This window comes from Aquarana catesbeiana, linkage group LG04 (genome assembly GCF_042186555.1).
Source record: "Aquarana catesbeiana isolate 2022-GZ linkage group LG04, ASM4218655v1, whole genome shotgun sequence".
Lineage (NCBI taxonomy): Eukaryota > Metazoa > Chordata > Amphibia > Anura > Ranidae > Aquarana > Aquarana catesbeiana.
In genome coordinates, this window is record NC_133327.1 from 367,526,095 (window position 1) to 367,549,914 (window position 23,820).

The 23,820-nt window shown below is 41.3% G+C and overlaps 1 protein-coding gene across 1 annotated transcript in view; it reads left to right on the plus strand.

Annotated features, from left to right (window-relative positions):
• AFG1L (AFG1 like ATPase) overlaps nt 1-23,820 on the plus strand; it is a 230,022-nt gene that overhangs the window by 70,489 nt on the left and 135,713 nt on the right. The window contains exons 3-5 of the mRNA XM_073627041.1: nt 2,468-2,519; nt 12,337-12,438; nt 12,832-12,962. Of these exons, the coding sequence (XP_073483142.1) occupies nt 2,468-2,519; nt 12,337-12,438; nt 12,832-12,962 (285 nt within the window). The remainder of the gene's footprint in view (nt 1-2,467; nt 2,520-12,336; nt 12,439-12,831; nt 12,963-23,820) is intronic.

Sequence of the window (23,820 nt, forward strand, 5' to 3'; positions counted from 1 at the left end):
TAGTTCCTGAACACCTGGAGGGCCATAGTTTGAAGACCCGTGCCCTAGACTCTTGTCGGATCATAGTCCGTACTGGATAACACTAGCTGTCCCTATAGTTAAACCATCTAGGACATGGAGACTAAACCCTTTATGTCTCTCATTATTATCAGATGATGGTCAGATAGACGATGAATGGAAAAGATACTTTCAGGAAAACGCTTACTCTACCTCATTTGCAAATATAGTAATATAGCACCTGGGTTTTGAGGATACCTTGGAGCTATGAAAGTAAATCAAGGATGCGGTCCAACCTTTGAACTATTTTTTTTACTCTTTAGGAAAAATCCAGTTTCGTTAAAATAGCAAGTAAACGTTAACGTGATTAAAACATACCTTTCCATTTCAATCTACAGCCGTTGTTATTTTCTAAAACTGTCAAAAATATTCAATGCACTATGGCAACATGTCCATTGGCTGACTGAATATCTCAGAAGTCTCTACTAAAGATACACTAAGCACTAAGCAAAATGGTATGCATCCCTAGCAATAAGAGTTTAGTTTTGGTGCGTTACCCCCTAAGTTACCTTTCTCCGAAAAAACGTGCCTGGCGAGTGAAACTTGTCAGCATGACGTCATCACGTCCATGATGTTTGGAACACAGTCTGTCTCCCACGGACACTCCTTCCCTTGGGAGCTAACCGTGGTATGTGGAAGTGGTTGGACTCTACACACGGAGATCGCAGCACATGGTGCTCCCAGACCAGGGATTGGGATTATTCCCCCCCTTTGAGGATGTAAGGATAGCCTGGCATTGGCTGGGGTGGCCCGAGAATTTTGGGAAGTGGTGAGCTACCATCTATACCCTGCCGGGTTTACATTTTCACTGACCCCCCCGCTGACATCCTTTTACCAAGCTTCATTCCCGCTGCATACAAGCCAGCTATCAGCAGGACTGCGTGTATAGTCTGTTGCATGTGATTTTGGGGGTGTAGGTAGTGGCATTATTCCCCCCCCCCCCTGTTATTACTTGTGTCGGGACACTTTCTACTAACGTATCCTTCAATGCACACACAAGCCTAAAGTCCATGTGGCCTATCTCCACTCCAGGAATTTGTTCTATTTATATGTTTTATTTACACACTGTAACTTTCTGCATCGATCTGTGTCTACTGCTAATATCCTGGAACTGTGACTGATCCGATTTACCCGTGCATACTTTATTTCAGTAATCTGGACTGCACTGCTAGACTAGTGGAATATCACATTGAACCCTTTATTGAGTAGATCTGGCTCCCTTGGGTCTGTGATTATTTTCCCTCACTGTGGTCAGTGGACTGCCCTTAAATTTTTACATAACAGTATGCTTCTGGATGGATGAGTGTCTGTGGTAGCTACCTGGGTCCTGTGACAACGTTGTCATATTTTAATCAAAATATGGTGGAAGTGTAGTCTCCATATTTACTGCTTGTATGGTGTTTCAATAAACCTTTTTGTATTTTGTAATACCGGATGTTCCTCATTGATGAATACCTTTGGACTTCTTGTCTATTTTTATGTATATGCTAACCTCGATTCAGAGGAACACACTCCTCTTCCCATAGTGGATGACTTGAAATGATGGTACCTATATATTCAGGGTATGTGATTGACTCTCCCACCCTGGATTCATTATTTGGGGGTGTAACCTCTGTTTATATTGCATTACCCTCTAAGGTTTTCAGATAATGCAGCTTTTCTCATTATACCAGTAAGAATGTATTAGGTGGTTATAATGAAGTAAGACCCTCCCATTCAGGAATTAGTCTGGAAAGGGCAGGGTGAAACACATAGCAATTTATTTAGAGCAGAAAAAAGGTAAGACCCTGTAACAAAGTTTGTTAAAATGCTTGCAATGTACAATGATCACCCAGAGCTGATTGTTTTTCTTCTCAACAAAATTGGGGTTAAACTTTAAGGTAACTATGGTTCAATCATTTCATAAGATGAACACTATGGTATAGCATTAAGGCCTAACTATAGTATACGTTTTCTTCTCCTTTTCTTCAATTCAGTGACAAGTTCAACTTACTTTTTTGGATTTTCCCTTAGTCCTTGTGCCAATGGTCATCTGGACAAATAGGGTGAATCTTCCCAAGAGGAACAGACAGCAATAGAAACCTTCCCAATTCAATTTAAGAATGAAAAGTTGGATTTGGATACAGTTGTACCAGCAAAAGGGATGTCCCACAGATATCCAGCAGAAACAGGTTCAATTCTAATATGTTTCAAATAAGGCACAGCGCTTTCTCATGAAAGTGTTGTGCCTAGCGTGAAACATGTCAGAATTTAACTGGTTCCTGATGGCTAGCTTAATAAAGAATATTATTTTGTATCTTGGTGTGCGCCATTCCAGCTGGAATAGTGAACAGTATAAGTTTGCTATGCTTGTCAGTTAATATGTAAACAGACTAACTCTGTTGCTTCTTGTCCCATTTTCTCATTTCAGTTTTTCTCACAAAAGAAACCTCCTAAAGGACTTTATGTCTTTGGAGATGTTGGTAAGTTATAGAATAATAATTTAATTTGATTCCACTGTTTTTGAGTTTGCACACTGCATACTATGTTACTGATTGTTACTTTACTATATTTACTCTGTGCTTAAAGCAGAGTTCCACCCAAAAATGGAACTTCCGTCGTCAGGACTCCCACCCCAACCCCCCCCCCCCCCCCCCCCCAGGTGTCAAATTTGGCAACTTTCAGGAGGGAGCAGATACCTGTCTAATACAGGTAATTTCTTCCACTTCTGGCGAAAGAACGCCGCAGTATCCGCGGCGATCTACTCCATGTCCGGCCCCTACTCCCCCCCCCCGCATTCTTTTGGGAGACACAGAGGTCCCAGAAGACAGCAGGGACCACTCAGAACACGCGGTGCAACTCGCGCATGCACAGTAGGGAACCAGGCTGTGAAGCCGCAAGGCTTCCCTTCCTGATTCCCTTTCTAGCAATGCCGACGCCTCCACCCGCAGCCGAATGGGATGGATCGGCTTCGGGTGAGGACATTGCGGGCGCCCTGGACAGGTAAGTGTCCTTATTTTAAAAGTCAGCAGCTGCAGTATTTGTAGCTGCTGTCTTTTAATTTTTTTTTTTTTAGGCAGAACTCCGCTTTAAAGTATAGGACTTATTAAAGCAGAGATAAACTTCCCTATCCTTTAACGATCCTATCCCTTGCCGACATCATCTGCCATATTTTCATATGCTGGCATAGGATGACGTCACTCCTGCACATGCCCAGGAGTCAGTCATCCTGGCGCACAGGGACTGTGCTGATGATGTAAATTGCATGTCTCTTCTGCAATAAAGAGCCTGCCTGCTCACAGTTTGTAACTGCTGAACTTTACTCTCTCAATTAGCCTCAACTAACTGATCCTTATACTGCTAGTCTTAGTAAATAGATAGGAAGTTATATTTATAGTAAGTCCCCTACTTACAAACGAGTTCCGTTCCAGGAGCTCGTTTGTGAGTCCAACTTGTTCAAAAGCCCAACAAAGGCTGCAAGTGCTGATTAATGTGTTCTGAGGGGGGAGTTTCCCTGTCAGAACACAATAGCACAAGGGTTGACCGCTGCACCAACTGTGCATACACATGTTTGCATCTTTAAAAGTTTGCAAGTTGAACATTTGTATGCAGGGGACTTACTGTACTTGTTTTAAACATTTTAATTTATGTCATACCCAGGAATTCATATAGGTTTTTTTTTTTTTTCTTGTTTTTTTTTTTTTTATCTAAAGGGGGGAGGAGAGATTTTCTCAGCAAAGCATACCCACCTGCCTGCACGCCTTACTTAAGGGCAGATGGATTCCAGGAAGTAAATGCTACAGTGCCCCTTGAAATTTTCCACATTTTGTCATGTTACAACCAAAAACGTAAATGTATTTTGTTGGCATTTTATGTTATAGACCAACACAAAGTGTCACGTAATTGAGACGTGTAAGGAAAATGATAAATGGTTTGTACATTCTTTTTACAAATAAATATGTGAAAAGTGTGACGCGCATTTGTATTCAGCCCCCTGAGTCAATACTTTGTAGAACCACTGTTCGTTGCAATTACAGCTGCAAGTATTTTGGGGTATGTCTCTACCAGCTTTGCACATCTAGAGAGTGACATTTTTGCCCATTCTTCTCTGCAAAATAGCTCAAGCTCTGTCAGACTGGATGGAGAGTGTCTGTGAACGACAATTTTCAAGTCATGTCACAGATTCTCAATTTGATGTAGGTCTGGGCTTTGACTGGGTCATTCCAACACATGAATATACTTTGATCTAAACCATTCCATTGTAGCTGTGGCTGTAGGTTTAGGGTCATTGTCCTGCTGGAACTTGAACCTCCGCATCAGTCTCAAGCCTTTTGCAGATTCTAACAGGTTTTCTTCTTAGATTGCCCTGTACTTGGCTCCATCCATCTTCCCATCAACTCTGACCCGCTTCACCTTCCCTGCTGAAGAAAAGAATCCCCACAACATGATGCTGCCACCACCCTGTTTTTAGTGGTGGGGATGGTGTGTTCAGGGTGATGTGCAGTGTTAGTTTTCTGCCACACATAGCATTTTGCTTTTTAGGCCAAAAAGCTCAATATTAGTCTCATTTGACCAGAGCACCTTCTTCCGCGTTTGCTGTGTCCCCCACATGGCTTCTCGCAAACTGCAAACGGGACTTCTTATGGCTTTCTTTCAACAATGGCTTTCTTCTTGCCACTCTTCTATAAAGGCCTGATTTGTGGAGTGCACAACTAATAGTTGTCCTGTGGACAGATTCTCCAACTTGAGCTGTGGATCGCTGCAGCTCCTCCAGATTTACCATGGGCCTCTTGGCTGCTTCTCTGATTAATGCTCTTCTTGCCCTGCCTGTCAATTTAGGTGGATGGCCATGTCTTGGTAGGTTTTCAGTTGTGCGATACTCTTTCCGTTTTTGTATGTTGGATTGAACTGTGCTTCGTGAGATGTTTAAAGCTTGGGACATTTTTTATAACCTAACCCTGCTTTAAACGTCTCCACAACTTTATCCCTGGCCTGTCTGGTGTGTTCTTTGGCTTTCACAATGTTTGCTCACTAAGGTTCTCTAACAAACCTCTGAGGAATTCACAGAACAGCTGTATTTACAGTGGGGACGGAAAGTATTCAGACCCACTTAAATTTTTCACTCTTTGTTATATTGCAGCCATTTGCTAAAATCATTTAAGTTCATTTTTTTCCTCATTAATGTACACACAGCACCCCATATTGACATAAAAACACAGAATTGTTGACATTTTTGCAGATTTATTAAAAAAGAAAAACTGAAATATCACATCGTCCTAAGTATTCAGACCCTTTGCTCAGTATTTAGTAGAAGCACCCTTTTGATCTAATACAGCCATGAGTCTTTTTGGGAAAGATGCAACAAGTTTTTCACACCTGGATTTGGGGATTCTCTGCCATTCCTCCTTGCAGATCCTCTCCAGTTCTGTCAGGTTGGATGGTAAACGTTGGTGGACAGCCGTTTTTAGGTCTCTCCAGAGATGCTCAATTGGGTTTAAGTCAGGGCTCTGGCTGGGCCATTCAAGAACAGTCACTGAGTTGTTGTGAAGCCACTCCTTTGTTATTTTAGCTGTGTGCTTAGGGTCATTGTTGAAAGGTAAACCTTTGGCCCAGTCTGAGGTCCTGAGCACTCTGGAAAAGGTTTTCGTCCAGGATATCCCTGTACTTGGCTGCATTCATCTTTCCCTTGTCCTGCAGCTGAAAACCCCCCCACAGCATGATGCTGCCACCACCATGCTTCACTGTTGGGACTGTATTGGACAGGTGATGAGCAGTGCCTGGTTTTCTCCACACATACCGCTTAGAATTAAGGCCAAAAAGTTCTATCTTGGTCTCATCAGACCAGAGAATCTTATTTATCACCATCTTGGAGTCCTTCAGGTGTTTTTTTTAGCAAACTCCATGCAGGCTTTCATGTGTCTTGCACTGAGGAGAGGCTTCTGTCGGGCCACTCTGCCATAAAGCCCCGACTGGTGGAGGGCTGCAGTGATGGTTGACTTTCTACAACTTTCTCCCATCTCCCAACTGCATCTCTGGAGCTCAGCCACAGTGATCTTTGGGTTCTTCTTTACCTCTCTCACCAAGGCTTTTCTCCCCCGATAGCTCAGTTTGGCAAGATGGCCAGCTCTAGAAAGGGTTCTGGTCGTCCCAAACGTCTTCCATTTAAGGATTATGGAGGCCACTGTGTTCTTAGGAACCTTAAGTGCAGCAGAAATTTTTTTGTAACCTTGGTCAGATCTGTGCCTTGCCACAATTCTGTCTCTGAGCTCTTCAGGCAGTTCCTTTGACTTCATGATTCTCATTTGCTCTGACATTCACTGTGAGCTGTAAGGTCTTATATAGACAGGTGTGTGGATTTCCTAATCAAGTCCAATCAGTATACTCAAATACAGCTGGACTCAAATGAAGGTGTAGAACCATCTCAAGGATGATCAGAAGAAATGGACAGCACCTGAGTTAAATATATGAGTGTCACAGCAAGTGGTCTGAATACTTAGGACCATGTGATATTTCAGGTTTTCTTTTTTAATAAATCTGCAAAAATGTCAACAATTCTGTGTTTTTCTGTCAATATGGGGTGCTGTGTGTACATTAATGGAGAAAACGAACGTCGCCCCTGGGACTTTAAATGAGATGTTCCTGGTGATCAAAGGATAAACAAGTGTGGAAGTCAAAATGGTTTATTGAGAATAACAACATCATATAATCGCAGACATGAGCATGGGTAGACAAATTCATAAAAACAGCAACATTGCAATTGTGGTCCCAAAAACATAGCCATAATAAAATAGTAATAGTAATACATGTGATACAGATATGCATGGTACATCTCTAACCCGACGCGTCTCGCGAGCTTTCCTCGCTTCATCGGGGGCTGATGTGCACATCTACTGTCTGTAAAAAACAGATAGAGTATATATTAGAGTATCGGTTATGATTGGGCAAATGCAAGGAGCCTGAACCCATCATACCCATACTTGTCAGACAAGGCCTCAGAGACTGAACCCAGGTGGGGGTCGGCAGAAGGCATCTCCCCCGGGAGCTGAAGAGACGGAGAACCCAGCAAAGAGGACCGAGGCCAGACATGGGGGTCAGCATGGCAATGTCGGAAGAGAAAGAAAGCATGAACCCACAGTACTCCCATGTATCTTGCAGGGCATACTCACTGTATGGGATATATAAATATGAGATATGTATAAGATGGATGTCTAAAGAGTATGGAGTAATATGCATCATTGCACAAGGTACAAGAGTGTCCAACAAAGGGATTCTAAAGTGGTTGCATAAAGCGTATAGGATGTGTACTGAATGCAAAGTATGCAACAGTACCCTGCAGAGTATTGGGGAGAAAGGCGAGTATGGAGAGAGGGTATGAAAATGAAAAAAAGAGGGCAGATAAAGGAGTGGGATGGAAGGAAAAAGAAAAGAAAGAGAAGAGAAAGAAGGAAAGAGAAGAGGGAAAAGAAGGGGAAGTGAGGAGATGAAACGGGGTGAGAGAGAATGTATAGGAACAATGAGTGAAAGGTGTGACAACAAGTGGAGAGTGAAAGGGAGAGTGATAAAACAATGTGAATTGGAATGTAAAGTGAAATGACAGGGTGTGCATAGGCAAGTAAATACACAATGGGGTGCAAAGTATAGAGACAGGGTGTGCATAGGCAAGTAAATACACAATGGGGTGCAAAGTATAAAGTTGGAGATGTATCAAAGTGCCTACCAATGTTTGTTGAGCGTCCCGCCTGTGTGTTGAGAGAGCATGGAAGGGAGAAGACATGCCACGCCAGCACCCCCAGCCTAAATACCCGGACATCCGCCGACATTCCCCGCCCCTAACGTCATGCGTCAGGCGGAATGGAGGAGGACCGCACCGCACCTGCCGCTCAGCGGCATGCACTTGCAATCCTCAACCCCCGCGTGGATGGTACACCGCGCCCAATAGAGTGGGGGATACTGCTGGAGTGCGGACATCCCCAAATGCGCGTGGAGCATGACGCCGATGCACGGGTGGCTCCGCCCATCAGGAAAAACCAGAGAGACAGAGACAGCTGGGGAGAAATTACTCCCCATTTGTGCATCGCAGCTCCCGGAGGGTAAAACAAACCACCCACCCCACAACAAGGGAGCAGCACAAAAAGCCAAGTCAGCAAGTACATGATTGACAAATTAAAGTAAATCAGCATGTCATTATGGATAATAATAACCAAAACAATATGGGCGGTAAAGATCTAGGCTCAGCATCTACCACCCGGGTACAAATTTAACAAAAGCCTGAGGGCTGGCCCCTAACATGAAACACCTCCATCCCTAAATAACAGAGAAAACGAACATCGCCCCTGGGACTTTAAATGAGATGTTCCTGGTGATCAAAGGATAAACAAGTGTGGAAGTCAAAATGGTTTATTGAGAATAACAACATCATATAATCGCAGACATGAGCATGGGTAGACAAATTCATAAAAACAGCAACATTGCAATTGTGGTCCCAAAAACATAGCCATAATAAAATAGTAATAGTAATACATGTGATACAGATATGCATGGTACATCTCTAACCCGACGCATTTTGCGAGCTTTTTTTTTTTTTCATTTTCATACCCTCTCTCCATACTCGCCTTTCTCCCCAATACTCTGCAGGGTACTGTTGCATACTTTGCATTCAGTACACACCCTATACGCTTTATGCAACCACTTTAGAATCCCTTTGTTGGACACTCTTGTACCTTGTGCAATGATGCATATTACTCCATACTCTTTAGACATCCATCTTATACATATCTCATATTTATATATCCCATACAGTGAGTATGCCCTGCAAGATACATGGGAGTACTGTGGGTTCATGCTTTCTTTCTCTTCCGACATTGCCATGCTGACCCCCATGTCTGGCCTCGGTCCTCTTTGCTGTGTTCTCCGTCTCTTCAGCTCCCGGGGGAGATGCCTTCTGCCGACCCCCACCTGGGTTCAGTCTCTGAGGCCTTGTCTGACAAGTAAGTATGGGTATGATGGGTTCAGGCTCCTTGCGTTTGCCCAATCATAACCGATACTCTAATATATACTCTCTCTGTTTTTTACAGACAGCAGATATGCACATCAGCCCCTGATGAAGCGAGGAAAGCTTGCGAAACGCGTCGGGTTAGAGATGTACCATGCATATCTGTATCACATGTATTACTATTACTATTTTATTATGGCTATGTTTTTGGGACCACAATTGCAATGTTGCTGTTTTTATGAATTTGTCTACCCATGCTCATGTCTGCGATTATATGATGTTGTTATTCTCAATAAACCATTTTGACTTCCACACTTGTTTATCCTTTGATCACCAGGAACATCTCATTTAAAGTCCCAGGGGCGACGTTCGTTTTCTCTGTTATTTAGGGATGGATGTGTTTCATGTTAGGGGCCAGCCCTCAGACTTTTGTTAAATGTGTACATTAATGAGGCAAAAATATGAACTTAAATGATTTTAGTAAATGGCTGCAATATAACAAAGAGTGAAAAATTTAAGGGGGTCTGAATACTTTCCGTCCCCACTGTATACTGAGATTAAATTACACAAAGGCGGACTCTATTTACTAATTGGGTGACTTCTGAAGGCAATTGGTTCCACTAGAGATTTTAGTTAGGGGTATCAAAGTAAAGGGGGCTGAATACAAATGCACGCCACACTTTTCAGATATTCATTTGTAAAAAACAATTGAAAACCATTTATCATTTTCCTTTCACTTCACAATTATGTGCCACTTTGTGTTGGTCTATCACATAAAATTCCAATAAAATACATTTACTTTTTTGGTTGTAACATGACAAAATGTGGAAAATTTCAAGGGTATGAATACTTTGTCAAGGCACTGTACATCTTTCCTTACTCAAGATGGCCACAGCTAGGAATGCTAGGGCTTTTTTTTAAATTTCTCAACAAAATAAAGCATGGAGACCCGGGATGATGAGTGAGTTTGCTTTGAATAATAAAAATGAATTAAATTGTGTTTTCGGTTTGTGGTACTCAGGCACAGTTAAGTTTCATATTAAGGTGTCCGTTTATGAAACTGCGATCAGAAGTGATCCCAAGGATCACTGCTGATCACAGTCCATTAGCGGTTTATGAAACAGAGATGATCAGGGGAGAACATGTTCTCCCCTGATTATCTCCGCACACTGAGTAGCTGTGATTGATTGACACAGAAACGGCCAGTTTACGAAGCTGCAAACTCAGCGCTTCACTGGCGAGTCAGAATTCACACTCCACGATTCACCAGCTTAGAGGTGGAGAATCAGGGAGTGAAGAGAGAATCCTGAAGGAAGGAGGAAGATTTTTGACTTCCTCCTTTCTCATTTAGACCCCCCAAGACAGTAACCATGTCCCCCCGTCATGTCTATGTGTGTGTGTGTTTTTTATACTATTCCTAGATTGTGAGCTCTAGCGAGCAGGGCCCTCTGATTCCTCTTGTACCAAATTGTAATGTAACTGTAATGTCTGCCTTCATTTTGTTAAGAGCTGCGCAAACTCTTGGCGCTATATAAATCCTGTATAATAATAATAAAAATATATATAATGTATGTGTATATATATATAGTGTAGGGGGACAAATAATTTATTACTAGGTGGACGGTCTCCTCCGGGAATATCTGTGTACTGAGCAATAATAATTTATCTTCTTTATCTTTATCTTTTGAAACATCTTTTTTCTGTAAATATTTTATTTGCATCAACTTTGACCTTTTCATAATAAACCCTTATGTTGAAAAGTGTTAACCTTGTCTCTAAAGCTCTTAATGCAAGCTATAAACGAACCTGCCTCTTGAAGGGCGCTACTGTTGTAGAGTAAGACTCTGAGCAGACCTGTCTGTGGTGGCAGTGTGTGTGGCAGACGCTTATTCTAAAATTATAATTGGTATTGCTAATTACGAGTCTCCCCCGGCTCTGTCTTTTAAACGGGGGTGGTGGCAGTTAAAGGGTTAATTGTGTAATTAGCCCAGTGACAATCACTCTCAGGTTGCTCGCACCTAGATTGTGGTCCTGCAAGCTGTAAAATCTTTGTGCTGGGCGCAACTGAGAGTGGCATTGTTACGTAAGTGACAGCGTGGTGTGAGGTTGGCCGGTCCTTCGTTGCAAGTTAGCGAGGAGGGCAGGGATCTGACACCCACGTTCGTCACATATTCGACAAAGCCATCCACAACTCTGCCCCCAGCTATATCACTAAACTAGTCTCAAATACCAACCTAATCGCCACCTCCCTTCCTACCAAGACCTCCTGCTCTCTAGCTCCCTCATCACCTCCTCCCATATCCGCCTCCAGGACTTCTCCCGAGCCTCGCCCATCCTCTGGAATTCCCTACCCCAATCTGTCAGACTGTCTCCAACTTTATCCACTTTTAGGCGAGCCCTGAAAACTTTCCTCTTCAGAGAAGCCTATCCTGCCTCCATCTAACAACTGCACTATTTTCTCCATTAGCTCATCCCCCACAGCTATTACCCTTTTGTATCACTTGACCCTCCCTCCTAGATTGTAAGCTCTAACGAGCAGGGCCCTCTGATTCCTCCTGTATTGAATTGTATTGTACTTGTACTGTCTGCCCTAATGTTGTAAAGCGCTGCGTAAACTGTCGGCGCTATATAAATCCTGTATAATAATAATAATCACTGTTTCATAAACGGACATCTTGGTGTTTCAGTGAATTTCTGGTACTGTAATCTCGTTATGTCTTACAAGATTCCAGTATCAGGGGGAGTTCTCCACTGTTCAAAGTGTTTGTAGATCGCTTCGCTCCTCCATAGGAGAAGCGATCTACAAAGCTTCATAAACTGGCATTCAGGGAACGATCTCTTCTGAGAATGCCGGAGAATGGAGCAGTGTAATGTTTTCACTGCTTCATAAGCGGACACCTAACTCTGCTGTTGACTATTTAAGAGTAATTAAGATTGATACAGAAGACATTTTTTTGTAAACCATTTAATGAACAAGATTTTGTAATGTGTACTGTTACAGCTAAGGCATTATTATAGCATTGTAGCTAGGTGATACATGTCGTCATTTTTAAAAGTACCGTTGATTCTTAGGTACAGCAAAGGTTTTGATGGTGCTTACTAAATGGTCAAGTTTGGAGAAATGTAATTTCTTTATTCCACATAGTGGATCTATTTTTTTTTTCCGGTCTATATATCTTCAAGATATGTATAGATCCTTGTCTACAATTACATTATACAGGATCTTTAGTCACATGATAGGTTGAATTTAGTCAAATTTGTAATGAAAAATGTTTGAATATGTTAATACATTATTTTCTTATTTCAAGGCACTGGCAAGACCATGGTTATGGACATGTTTTTTGCACATGTTGAAGTAGAAAAGAAAAAGCGAGTGCACTTTCATGGATTTATGCTTGATGTACATGAAAGTAAGTTGGTTATATCGCGACTGTGTTAACTAGGCTTGTGTATCAACTATAAAGTACACTATGGACCCTCTGTATACCTGGTTCCTTTAAAAAAAAAAGCATATGTGGAACAGGCTCTTGTGCATTAGATCATTTACAACTTATACTGATTTTACAGTGTCAGTAAAATAAATGGACAGTATGCTTTCTGGTGTTGCACCTAAAGTAAAAGGTCACTTTTATTATACCAGCCTGTGCTACCATAGGTTCCATGTTACTGGTGTTTCTCTTAAGAATTTTTATGTCATCAACATTTACTGTTTTTGTAGAATAAATTTAAGTTTTTCAAATTACCTTATCTGTAGGTGACCATATTGAAGTAGTTTTTTTTTTTTTTTTTTTTCTTGTACACAGGAATACATCGCCTTAAGAAAAGTTTACCAAAAAGGAAAGCAGGATTCATGGCCAACACCTATGACCCTATTGCCCCTATAGCTGAAGAAATAAGTGATGAAGCCTGTTTGTTGTGTTTCGATGAGTTCCAGGTGAATAACAAAAGATTAACTTTAATAAACCCTGCTGTGTCAGGAGGTCACTGTCTACTGACAGTTATCAAATACTGGAAATCAGAGTCACTGGCTTCTGAGCTCTTATTTGTGAGTGTAGTTTCCATGATCAGTCTGTTGAAATATGAATGATAGAAGGCGACTGTGCACACTCATGCATTGGACAACTGTGCTTTTTTTTTTTAGTCTCTGCTAGTTTTTCCACATTACCGTGGTACCTTCATAATGTACCCCATCAGCTGTTTCATAAACTTCTCCTTTCCTCCAAAAGCATGTAGACTTAACAGCACTGTTATTGACATGCACCTTTTGATAGTTTGTCAATGTCCATACATAAGCCCTCATCTGAATCTGTAATCATGTCCCTGGTCACCTATGTGGATAGCAGTGACACATGACTGTCAGAGGAAGGGCAGAGGTGTATGTAACTTACGGGCTGTGATTGACAGTCTGGCTTTACCTTCTCTATCCTATGAGAGAGACCAGATGTGAGCACCCAATGGGAGAATAACATGGTCTCTGGGGGGCTTCTGCATATGCTAGCAAATTAAAGAGTTGCTTAAAAAAACAAAGTTTTTATTGTTAACTGATGTTATGAAACATGTTATATGCTTAATATGCTTTTAACTTTTATTAGCAAATGGGAAGTTATCTTCGACTTAGAGATTGGTTTCTAGTGGTTTTAATATCATTGACAGGGTACCTGCTAAACAGAAGAGAAACACACAGAACCCTCTGAAATTTTCAGCAAGATGCACATCATTTGCGCCAACACTAATTACTGGTTTTATATGCTTATATTTGCTATTCATTACGTGGCTCTGTACCAATCAGCAGATGACAGAGTCTCAGCCACTTACACATGTAAATTAACTATTAGATTTTTCTTTCCTCTTTTTTCTTACTTAAGTGAGTCATAATAGAAAGCAAGTCTAGGTCATAATAAATCTTTTCTCTTAAATGCTAATGAAATTTCTCCATTCTCTTCATTAGTAGACTGCCATTAGTGGTAATTTGTAGCCTTCTCTTTTGTTCTACGATATAATGAATGCTGAATACTATAAAAAAAAGACTATTACAAAAATACGTTGCTCATTGTTTTCCTGCTTACTTCTCCCGCTCTGAAACAGAGCTGTAATTTTACAGTATAAGTAAGGGGACAAGATCAAAAGAGAGTAAATTGGCAAGCAAGCACATCAAGTGACTCTTGCTTTATTAATTAGATAGCTTTTACAAATCAATTTATTCTCCTAAGGCAAAAGGCATTTGAATCTTGCCGCATCAAAACACTACATTACAGCCCAGGGCAGATCTATCCAGCTTTTTTTCTTACTCATCAGTCTCATAGTTCAGTGTAGTCCTCTCAGTCATATAATCCAAATGTTATTACAGAGCTTTCCAAACACTGGTTCAGAAGTAATGTTTAGCTCTGTAAAAAGGAAAATCATTACAACTGTGTTATGGCAGAAAGAGGAGTTAAATGCATGTAAATTGCATGCCAATTATCTGAAGCTGCTCCATATTGCTTTGTACAAGCATTTATTTTGCTAGTTGAGCCTCTGGTTAAGAGTAGCATTTTAAAATGACACCAGCACATTTGTTTCTGTTTTTTTATTTCCATTAACAGAATCTGACCATAATATAATGTAGCTTAAAGGTCTTAATAATTTAATACTGTTTTCATTTTTATTATGTTGATTACGTATTGTCCCTTCATTTATAACTTTGGTCCACTTTGGCTAGATTAAAAAGGGTGGTGTCACGTACCTGGTAAGTAGAGCCCGGAATGCAGGGAACGACCTCTCGTATACCTCCGACTCGGGAACCCCTGGTAGTGATGACAGGGGCTCGAGAGTGCGAAGGGGCACAAGTGCCTGACTGGAAGGCTGGAGCAGGGAGCTGAGTCAGCTGGAAGGTGTCCTATAGTCCGGCAGCTGGATGTAGGCAGCAGAGAGGTGACTTGTAGTCCAGCAGCAGGATGAAGACAGCAGGGAGGTGACTTGTAGTCCAGCAGCAGGATGTAGACAGCAGGGAGGTGTCTTGTAGTCCAGCAGCAGGATGTAGATAGCAGGGAGGTGTCTTGTAGTCCAGCAGCAGGATGTAGACAGCAGGGTACAGGCAAGCCAGGTCAAACACTGGCGGGCAGAGCAGGTACAGAAGGTAAATCCAGGAGTCCAAAAGCTGAGATCAGGGCAGGCAGCAAACGGAGTAGTCAGGAACAGTCCAACAGGTATCAGGTAGCAAATGCAAAGTAACAGGGCAGTAGGGGTCTTCAGGAACACTGTAGACCGGACAGCAAGACAGCAGTGGAACAGTCCGCTTTAAATAGCCTCCTTTGGCGCCAAGTGCTGTTACAGGGGGCGCGTGCCCGTGCGCGCTATTGTCGCTATTGGGCGCGCGCGAGTGCCGGATGGCGCTTCTATGCACAGGCATTCCTTTAAATTTCAGTTTGCTGGAATATTTGCAAGAGGGCTTTCCCTGACAGGTGGAAAGATGCATGTCTGATTTCTTATCTTTGACAATGGGTGTTAAAGGCTGAGTTCACCTTTTTTTTTCTAAATTCCAGCTCCCCAATTTCCATTTATTCTACACACGCTTACCTCACTGACTTCATAGCTGTTTTAACACACTGCTCGATTACTTCTGCCTTACTTCCTGGACAGACTTTAGGTCATGACACAGGAAGAAGTTGAAGAGCTGAGGGTTGATGATGCAGGGTGTGTGACCTGTAGTCTTTCCAGGAAGTAAGGCAGAAGTAATCCAAGTGTTTTTAAACAGCTGTGAAGTCAGTGAGGTAAGCGTGTGTAGAATAAATGGAAATTGGGAAGCTGGAATTTAGAGAAAAAAAAGGTGAACTCAGCCTTTAACACCCATTGTCAAAGATAAAGAAATCAGACATGCATCTTTCCACCATTTTTAATCTAGCCAAAGTGGACCAAAGTTATAAATGAAGGGACGGCGAGGTAAGCGTGTGTAGAATAAATGGAAAGCTGTTTTGTTTTTGCAAAATAAGTACATTAATGGTATATTGGTACATAGGGTAACTGTAATTTAGAAAAAAAGGTGAACTTAGCCTTTAAACATACAATATTTGTCTATTACCATTTTAACCAGCTATATAAAATCTAAATATTCACCGCCTCAAACAATTATCGTGCAGCTGTTAAATTTACTATACTGTCCATCCAGTGAATGTGCATAGACGGGAAATTATTAAGACTGGAACAGCCAGAATCTGAAGCAGCTGTGCATGGTAACCAGTCAGATTTTAACTTTCTTTTCAACACTGAACCAAAAAAGCTGAGGATAGAAGCCTATTGGTTGCCATGCACTGCTGCTCCAGATTCTAACTGCTCCAGTTTTGATAAATTCCCCCCATTGTCTATGGGAGTTGTCTGCAGCACACGAGGGGTGGAATTATCAAATTAAACATTAAAGATGAAAAGACTCTTTCATCCAGTCACATCCAGTTGATTTACTAAAACTAGAGTGCAAAATCTGGTGCAGCTCTGCATTATAACCTGTTAGCTTCAGGTTTCATTATCAAAGCTTAATTAAACAAGCTGAAGTTTAGAAGCTGATTGGCTACCATGCCCAGCTGCACCAGATTTTGCATTCACCAGTTTTAGTAAATCAACCCCATTGCTGGTAAGATTGAATAAAGACACCAGTTCATCCATTTCAATCTGAGAGTGTGTGTGTATTCCTGTACATTGTGCCAGATAAGAAACACACAACAAAACATTTTTTTAAACTTGTCTACATTCTCTGCTGGCACCACCAACTGTGGAAGGGAGTTTCACATCCCTACTGTCCAAACTATAAAGAACCCCTTTTGCAGTTTAAGATTGAAGTGCTTCTTGTCCAAGTTCATTGTGTGGCTGGGCGTCTTTTTTGGAGACGTAAAATTAAAAAATGTCCTCCCAATGCTAGAGTCACCATTCAAGGATTTGATATCTCTATCATTATAATATACCCTCTTAAGTGTTGCTTCTCCAATAAGAATACGTTTTATCTTTATAGTCGTTTAGTCAGTTATGTTTTTGTTAATCATTAAAATTGTTTCTAAATATATCTAATAATTCAGATGAGTCTTTATATTTTGTATTTTAGCTCTGCACAGCAGTGGTCAGAGTGACCAAAGAAGGGCCAGTAGTTTCTGCCAGTGAGGCTTTATTTATGTGCTTAGTTTAATTATTCTATTGATATCAGTCTGAGACGCTTCTGAGATCCTTCAGAATTTGCTGACAGGTGCAATTGACCTGCAGTTGACCTCTTTCTGACCTGCTTAAAGCAGGTTTTGCATTTCCATTGCAAAATCTGTATAAAAGAAACAAAAACCCATCACCGATGGCCCTAACACTATAGATGGGCGTTGTGATCCTGCTAGGACATGCCTTTGAAATGGGCAGCAGATTACTCTTTACATCAGCTACGTAGTTTGGATGACTGTCTTGAGGCTGCATTTGACATGCTTTGGATTGTGTTTCTTTGAAGCAGGTTCTATGGAAATGCATTTGCATTGTAGGCAAAGCATTTAAACATATTTTTTGTTCTGTTTCAAATTATAATACCAAAGGCAATATTGCCAACTTCTTTCAAAGCGAGAATGCAGTTCACAATGAGAGTGGCTGCATCATTTGGGAAATGAGACAACAGAAAGATGCCAGAAAGCATTTTTTAGTATAGTTAGAAAACAGACTAGTGGTACTGGGTCCAAGGATGAACATTAATAAATACTGAGATGGATGGCTGTTGGGGTAGGTGGGGGAAAGAGAAGAAGGCCTCAGATAATAAAGTATTAAATATAGTTGTGACTTAGGAAAGTGATACCTCAATTGGGGGGTGGGGGGTAATTGAAAACATTGTAGTATAGATTGTTGTGTATCTGTGGGCAAGTTTTAAATGAAAGATTTCCAGATGACAAAGAATTTTTGGACCTATGGTTCCTTTTGTAGGAAAGCATTTTGCCAATTCCATGCAGAAGACCTAACATAATTTGTATATAGACAAAGAAATAGTGGAGGTTCTGGATAGATCCACTTTTATAGGATCACTTTCTGTACTACAAGGGATATGGCAGTAAGAAATTGTATACAGCCCCTTTAAATTGTGATACCTGGGATATTGGTTAGGCCCAGAAGTGGACATTTAGGGGGTAAAGATAAGTAGTTTAAGTGTGCGGTAGCATAGTAGACTACAGAGTTCCAAAATTGTTTAATCTTGGGTTACGCCCGAAAAGCATGAAACGGGTCCACATCAAGCTTACGACATTTCAGAAACCAAGAAGAGAAGCTTAGGCCTATGGGGTAGAAGCGATATGAGAGTGATGGAAAAACTGAAGTACCATCTCACGGTACATAGTGGCATTGACTGTGCTCCAAAATAAATGTAATGATTGTGAAAGAGTGTCGGCTTGAAGCTGGTGGAAATACTTGGTCCATTTGATAAGACCAGCTGTAGAGGAGGTATAATCCAGGGGCTGCCGAAAAAAAATGTATGGAATATAAATTGCATTTTTATTTGAGTGCACTTCTTTTATTCTCTCTTCTCCTCTGTGTTAATACATCCAGTGGGATTGTTCCATGCATGATGTGAAGACCAAAGATTAAACTAAGAAGCAGGTAAATGGGGGTGTTTCACACACACATAAGGCCTTTGTGACTGAACATTATTTTGGGGAGCCCCTCCCCTTAAAAAAACACCAACGCTATGTAAAAGTTTGTAGCTAAACAAGGGCACTTACAGTGCATCCAGAAAGTATTCACAGCGATTCACTTTTTCTACATTTTGTTATGTTACAGCCTTATTCCAAAATGTATTAAATTCATTATTTTCCACAAACAATACCCCATAATGACAACATGAAAGAAGTTTGTTTGAAATCTTTGCAAATTTATAAAAAAATAAAAAAACGAAAAAAATCCCACGTACCTAAGTATTCACAGCCTTTGCTCAATACTTTATTGAAGCACCTTTGGCACCAATTACAGTCTCAAGTCTTTTTGAGTATGATGCTACAAGCTTGGTACACCTATTTGTGGGCAGTTTCTCCCATTCTTCTTTGCAGGACCTCTCAAGCTCTATCAGGTTGGATGAGGAGCGTCGGAGGACAGCCATTTTCAGATCTCTTCAGAGATGTTCAATCAGGTTCAAGTCTGGGATCTGGCTGGCCCACTCAAGGACAGTCACAGAGTTGTCCCGTAGCCACTCCTGTGTTATCTTGACTGTGTGCTTAGGGCCGTTGTCCTCTTGGAAGATGAACCTTCACCCCAGTTTGAGGTCCAGAGCGTTCTGGAGCAGGTTTTCATCAAGGATATCTCTGTACACTGCTGGAGTCATCTTTCCCTCGATCCTGACTAGTCTCCCAGTTCCTGCCACTGAAAAACATCCCTACAACATGATGCTGCCACTACCATGCTTCACTGTAGAGATGGTATTGGCCAGGTGATGAGCGGTGCCTGGTTTCCTACAGACATGACTCTTGTTATTCAGGCCAAAGAGTTCAAACTTTGTTTCATCAGACCAGAGAATTTTGTTTCTCATGGTCTGATAGTCCTTCAGGTGCCTTTTGGCAAACTCCAAGCGGGCTGTCATGTTCCTTTTACTGATGAGTGGCTTCTGTCTGTCCACTCTACCATACAGGCCTGATTGGTGGAGTGCTGCAGAGATGGCTGTTTTTCTGGAAGTTTCCTCTTGAAAAGTTTCGCTCTGGAGGTCTGTCAGAGTGACCGTCACGTTCTTGGTCACCTACCTAAGGCCCTTCTCCCCCAATTGCTCAGTTATGCCGGGCGGCCCACTCTAGGAAGAGTCCTGGTGGTTCCAAACGTCTTCCATTTACGAATGATGGAGGCCACTGTGCTCATTGGGACCTTCAGCACTGCAGAAATGTTTCTGTACCCTTCCCCAGATCTGTGGCTCGATACAACCCTGTCTCTGAGGTTTGCAGACATTTCTTTGGACTTCATGGCTTGGTTTGTGCTCTGACATGCACTGTTAACTGTGGAACCTTATATAGACAGGTGTGTGCCTTTCCAAATCATGTCCAATCAACTGAATTTACCACAGGTGGACTCTAATCACATTGTATAAACATCTCAAGGATGATCAGTGGAAACAGGATGCACCTGAGCTCAAATTTTGAGCATCATGGCAAAGGCTGTGAATACTTATATACATGTGATTTTTTTATTTTTAATGAATTTGCAAAGATTTCAAACAAACTTTTCACTTTGTCATAATGTGGTATTTTGTGTAGAATTTTGAGGAAAATAATGCATTTAATTCATTTTGGAATAAGGCTGTAACATAACAAAATGTAGAAAAAGTGACGCGCTGTGAATACTTTCCAGATGCACTGTATGTCAATATGCCTTTTTGTGCATTTTTCATACTGCCTCTATGCTGCCTGTGCCTCCCCTCCTGCACCGCCATTTACAAAGTTATCGTAATCAGTTACCGGCTTCTTCTTCCTTGTGCCAGCCGACCAAAAACATTTACTTCTCAGCTCACAGTATTGTTGTACTGTGCATGTGCAAAATGGAATGCATGATGTCATGCGCCTCACCTCATGCATGTACCACAACATTACATTCCTCTTTTTTTTTAAAAAAGCCTACGGAAGATTTCAGAAGGAACGTTTGCTTTATCTCGCAGATGTGCAGTTTGACAATACTGCGAAATATTGAAATCTTTCAAGATCTTGCCATTTAGGAACGAGATCTCAGTAAAGGCACAGATGACATTGCCTTCCCAGGGGGGCTTTTTTTGCCTCAGAATGACCAGGAAGTTGAAACAAAATAATAAGTAACAGCAAAAATCTTTTTTTTTTTTTTTTTACACGATTTAGTGAAGGGGGGAGGTCTGCTTTAAAAAAAGAGCTTTTCAATGCAATGTGCAACTGCTATGATTTCCAAGAGCAGCAAATATAGTTTTTGATTTGCTATCAAACTGACAAATAGGCACCCCTTTCAAAAACCATTTCACCAGTGGTACAAAGGTACATGTTCATGCAGTAGTGCAGTGGTAAGAGACAAGCAAATTAGAAATGTGAGTATTCAGATTATACGTAATTGCACCTGTGGTATTATGCACCAAACATTTGTAAATCATGACAAGTGCAAATGTTGATCATCTGCTTGTGTGACAAGTAATGTTGGCTAATGAAGTGGATCTTTTGCATGCCTTTCCTTGTGTTGTGTTTTCAATGTGACTGCTATTGGCATGTATGGTAATACAGTCAGACTGTGAACACTGGTGTCACTCGTGGCATAGAGCACTGCATGCACATGCGCTCCTCACCCTCTATCCTGCCTGTCAGAAGGAATAGATTTCTGCTGATTCTTCTCCTATATAAAAGCACCATGTGGATTCTCCAGGTTTATCTAGTGCCTGTCTTTAGAGATGTTCCAGCTGCCTGTACCCCACTCCCCCACAGTTCGCTCTGGTTTGTGTGTACCCAAGGCCATGCTTCTTTTTGGGCCCAATTGTTTACCACAACAACCTACTGGTCCATTATATCTTTTAAAAGCTGTTTAGCGGACTGCCCTGTTTCATGAGGCAACCTTGTCTCATGTTTTCCCTACTATTTACAGAGATGAGTTGACCGTCTTCCCTGTAGGATCAGAGTCCTGGAACCCCAAATTTATATTTGTTCCCATCACTAGTTTCTCTGGTTTCACTACCTGAGCCTGCTACATTTGCTAGAGCTGCCAGACCTCTTATCTCCACTTCTGACTTTCTGTGAGTCTGTATGCAATTATTGAATCAAGCTTCTAGCAGATGTTCAGACCTTTTCACTGCTTCCTCTTTGGCAGCACAAAGCTCTAGGTCTATTGGCACCATATCTTTAACGTAGCACTACAGGCAAAATTTTTATTTTTTTAAAATTTGGATAGTGTATGGGGGGGTTATAACCCTTGTTGGTTCAATTTTTGCCATCTGTGCCCCATTGGGGAAATTTCCCTTCACTCCCTGTCCCAAAGCCAGAACAGGAAATGAGAGGAAGACCCTGCAAATTAAATGATTCTCTTGGGGACCCCCAGGCCACCAGAACTAGTGCCCCCGTTGAAAGATTAATGATATTATTGTTCTGGGGACAACAAAATTTGGGGATTTTCTTTTACTTTCAGTGATAATGGTAAACGGGACAAAATAGAGAGGATGAATCTCTCTAATGGGGGCACAAAACGCAATAAAAACCTGACAGTGGTTCTAATCCCTCTGCACCCTATCCAAAACAAAATAAAACGTTTTGCCTTTAGATATACTTTAAGTATGCTTGAGGCTCCTATTGTTATTTCTGACTCCGATTGAGAATCTTCAAAGCACATGCCAGTGGGATCTGTTTTTAATAGTGAATCTGATAAGCTCAGTGTTGGGGTCTCGTTGGATTGCTGCTGTACACTTGACCATGCCCGTAGATGTTTATTCTGCTGATCCAGCTATAGACTCCTCTATGGCTTATACTGCTGTAGAGACTTAATCAGTTCCTTCTTTTTTGGCAAGCTTGTTGTGTGAAGCCTGGGGAGCTTCCTATGCTAAATGGTTTCCTCCTGATCATTTAAGGCATTATTTTCCCCTGGACAGGCAATTCCCAGACATGTGGTCTGTGGATTCTGTAGTCCTTTACCTTAACCCTTTCTCTTTTTTGAATTTTTTTCTTTTTTTGCACACATGTTAAAATTCAGATAGTAGGCCTAGATTAGTTAAACTTCTACTTCCACAAACTATTATATATTTTCTGAAAGCGGGGACCATGGAAAATTTTTAATGGTGGTAGTTTGCAATAAGCTTAAGTAAATAGTCTTTTTCTGCCATCACTTTTCTATGTTTCTAAAATTGTGTGCACCTGTGAATTGGCAACAAACTTCTGTAATCAAAATTGTCAATAGACGATGCCTAAAAAGATCTTACAGGTAATACAATTAGAGTTAACCTTGATAATGGCCCTAGAATTGTTGCCCTTGCTCTGGTGTAGGCAGCGAAATGTTATGTGTAGAGCAATCATCGTTTTTGTATGTATGTGCCCATGATGCCTGCGTTTAAATACGTGGGGTGGGGGGCTTTAAAATTTCTTTTCTTTTTTTTTCTTTTATTTCACTTTTAAAACTTTTTTTTTTCACTTCACTTTTGTGCTCTCACATAGGAGACCACTGGCCCCCTATGTGATAGCATATTTACAGTTACAGGTTCTCTTTAATGAAACATCAGGTGTCTATTAGACCATAGTTTTACAGCTTTTTACCCATATACATGAAGCCCTTTTTCTGCAGTGCTGACCTCTTAGAAGTCTCTAAGTTATTGTCTTGCATGGAAGCTACATCTGTCCATATATTCAGGGCACTGTGGGTACGTGCTTGGGATGTAGATGATATGTTTAAGCCACTGCAATCAAGTGAGAACAGTTAACACTGTGGTCAACTGTGCCACTGGATGACAGATCCGTCTTTCTTTCTTCACTTCTATTTAGCTAACAGACTCAACTGAAAAGATTGCATGCACACCTAAATGGACAGCATTCTGCATTGGGGCTTTTCAACGATGGCAGCTGGAGCCCATTCCATCAGAAAAGAAGAATTGGAGAAAGGAAGACTGAGCTGTCATTAAGTGGCACCATTGCCCCCGGTGTTAGCTGTTCTCCCACATTTGCAGTGGCTTCATACAAAGCACACTATCCTGTGGAAATCCATGAGTTAATATTGCTACTGTCTTTAAAATAACAAAGGGTGTTTTACCAGACCAGATCTGTGTGCTTCCATTTTTTTCTATTTCTTGTTTTCAGGTTCCACATGCAACCTTTGTGTTTCTTGGGACGCTGCAAGTTGTTTTGGGAACA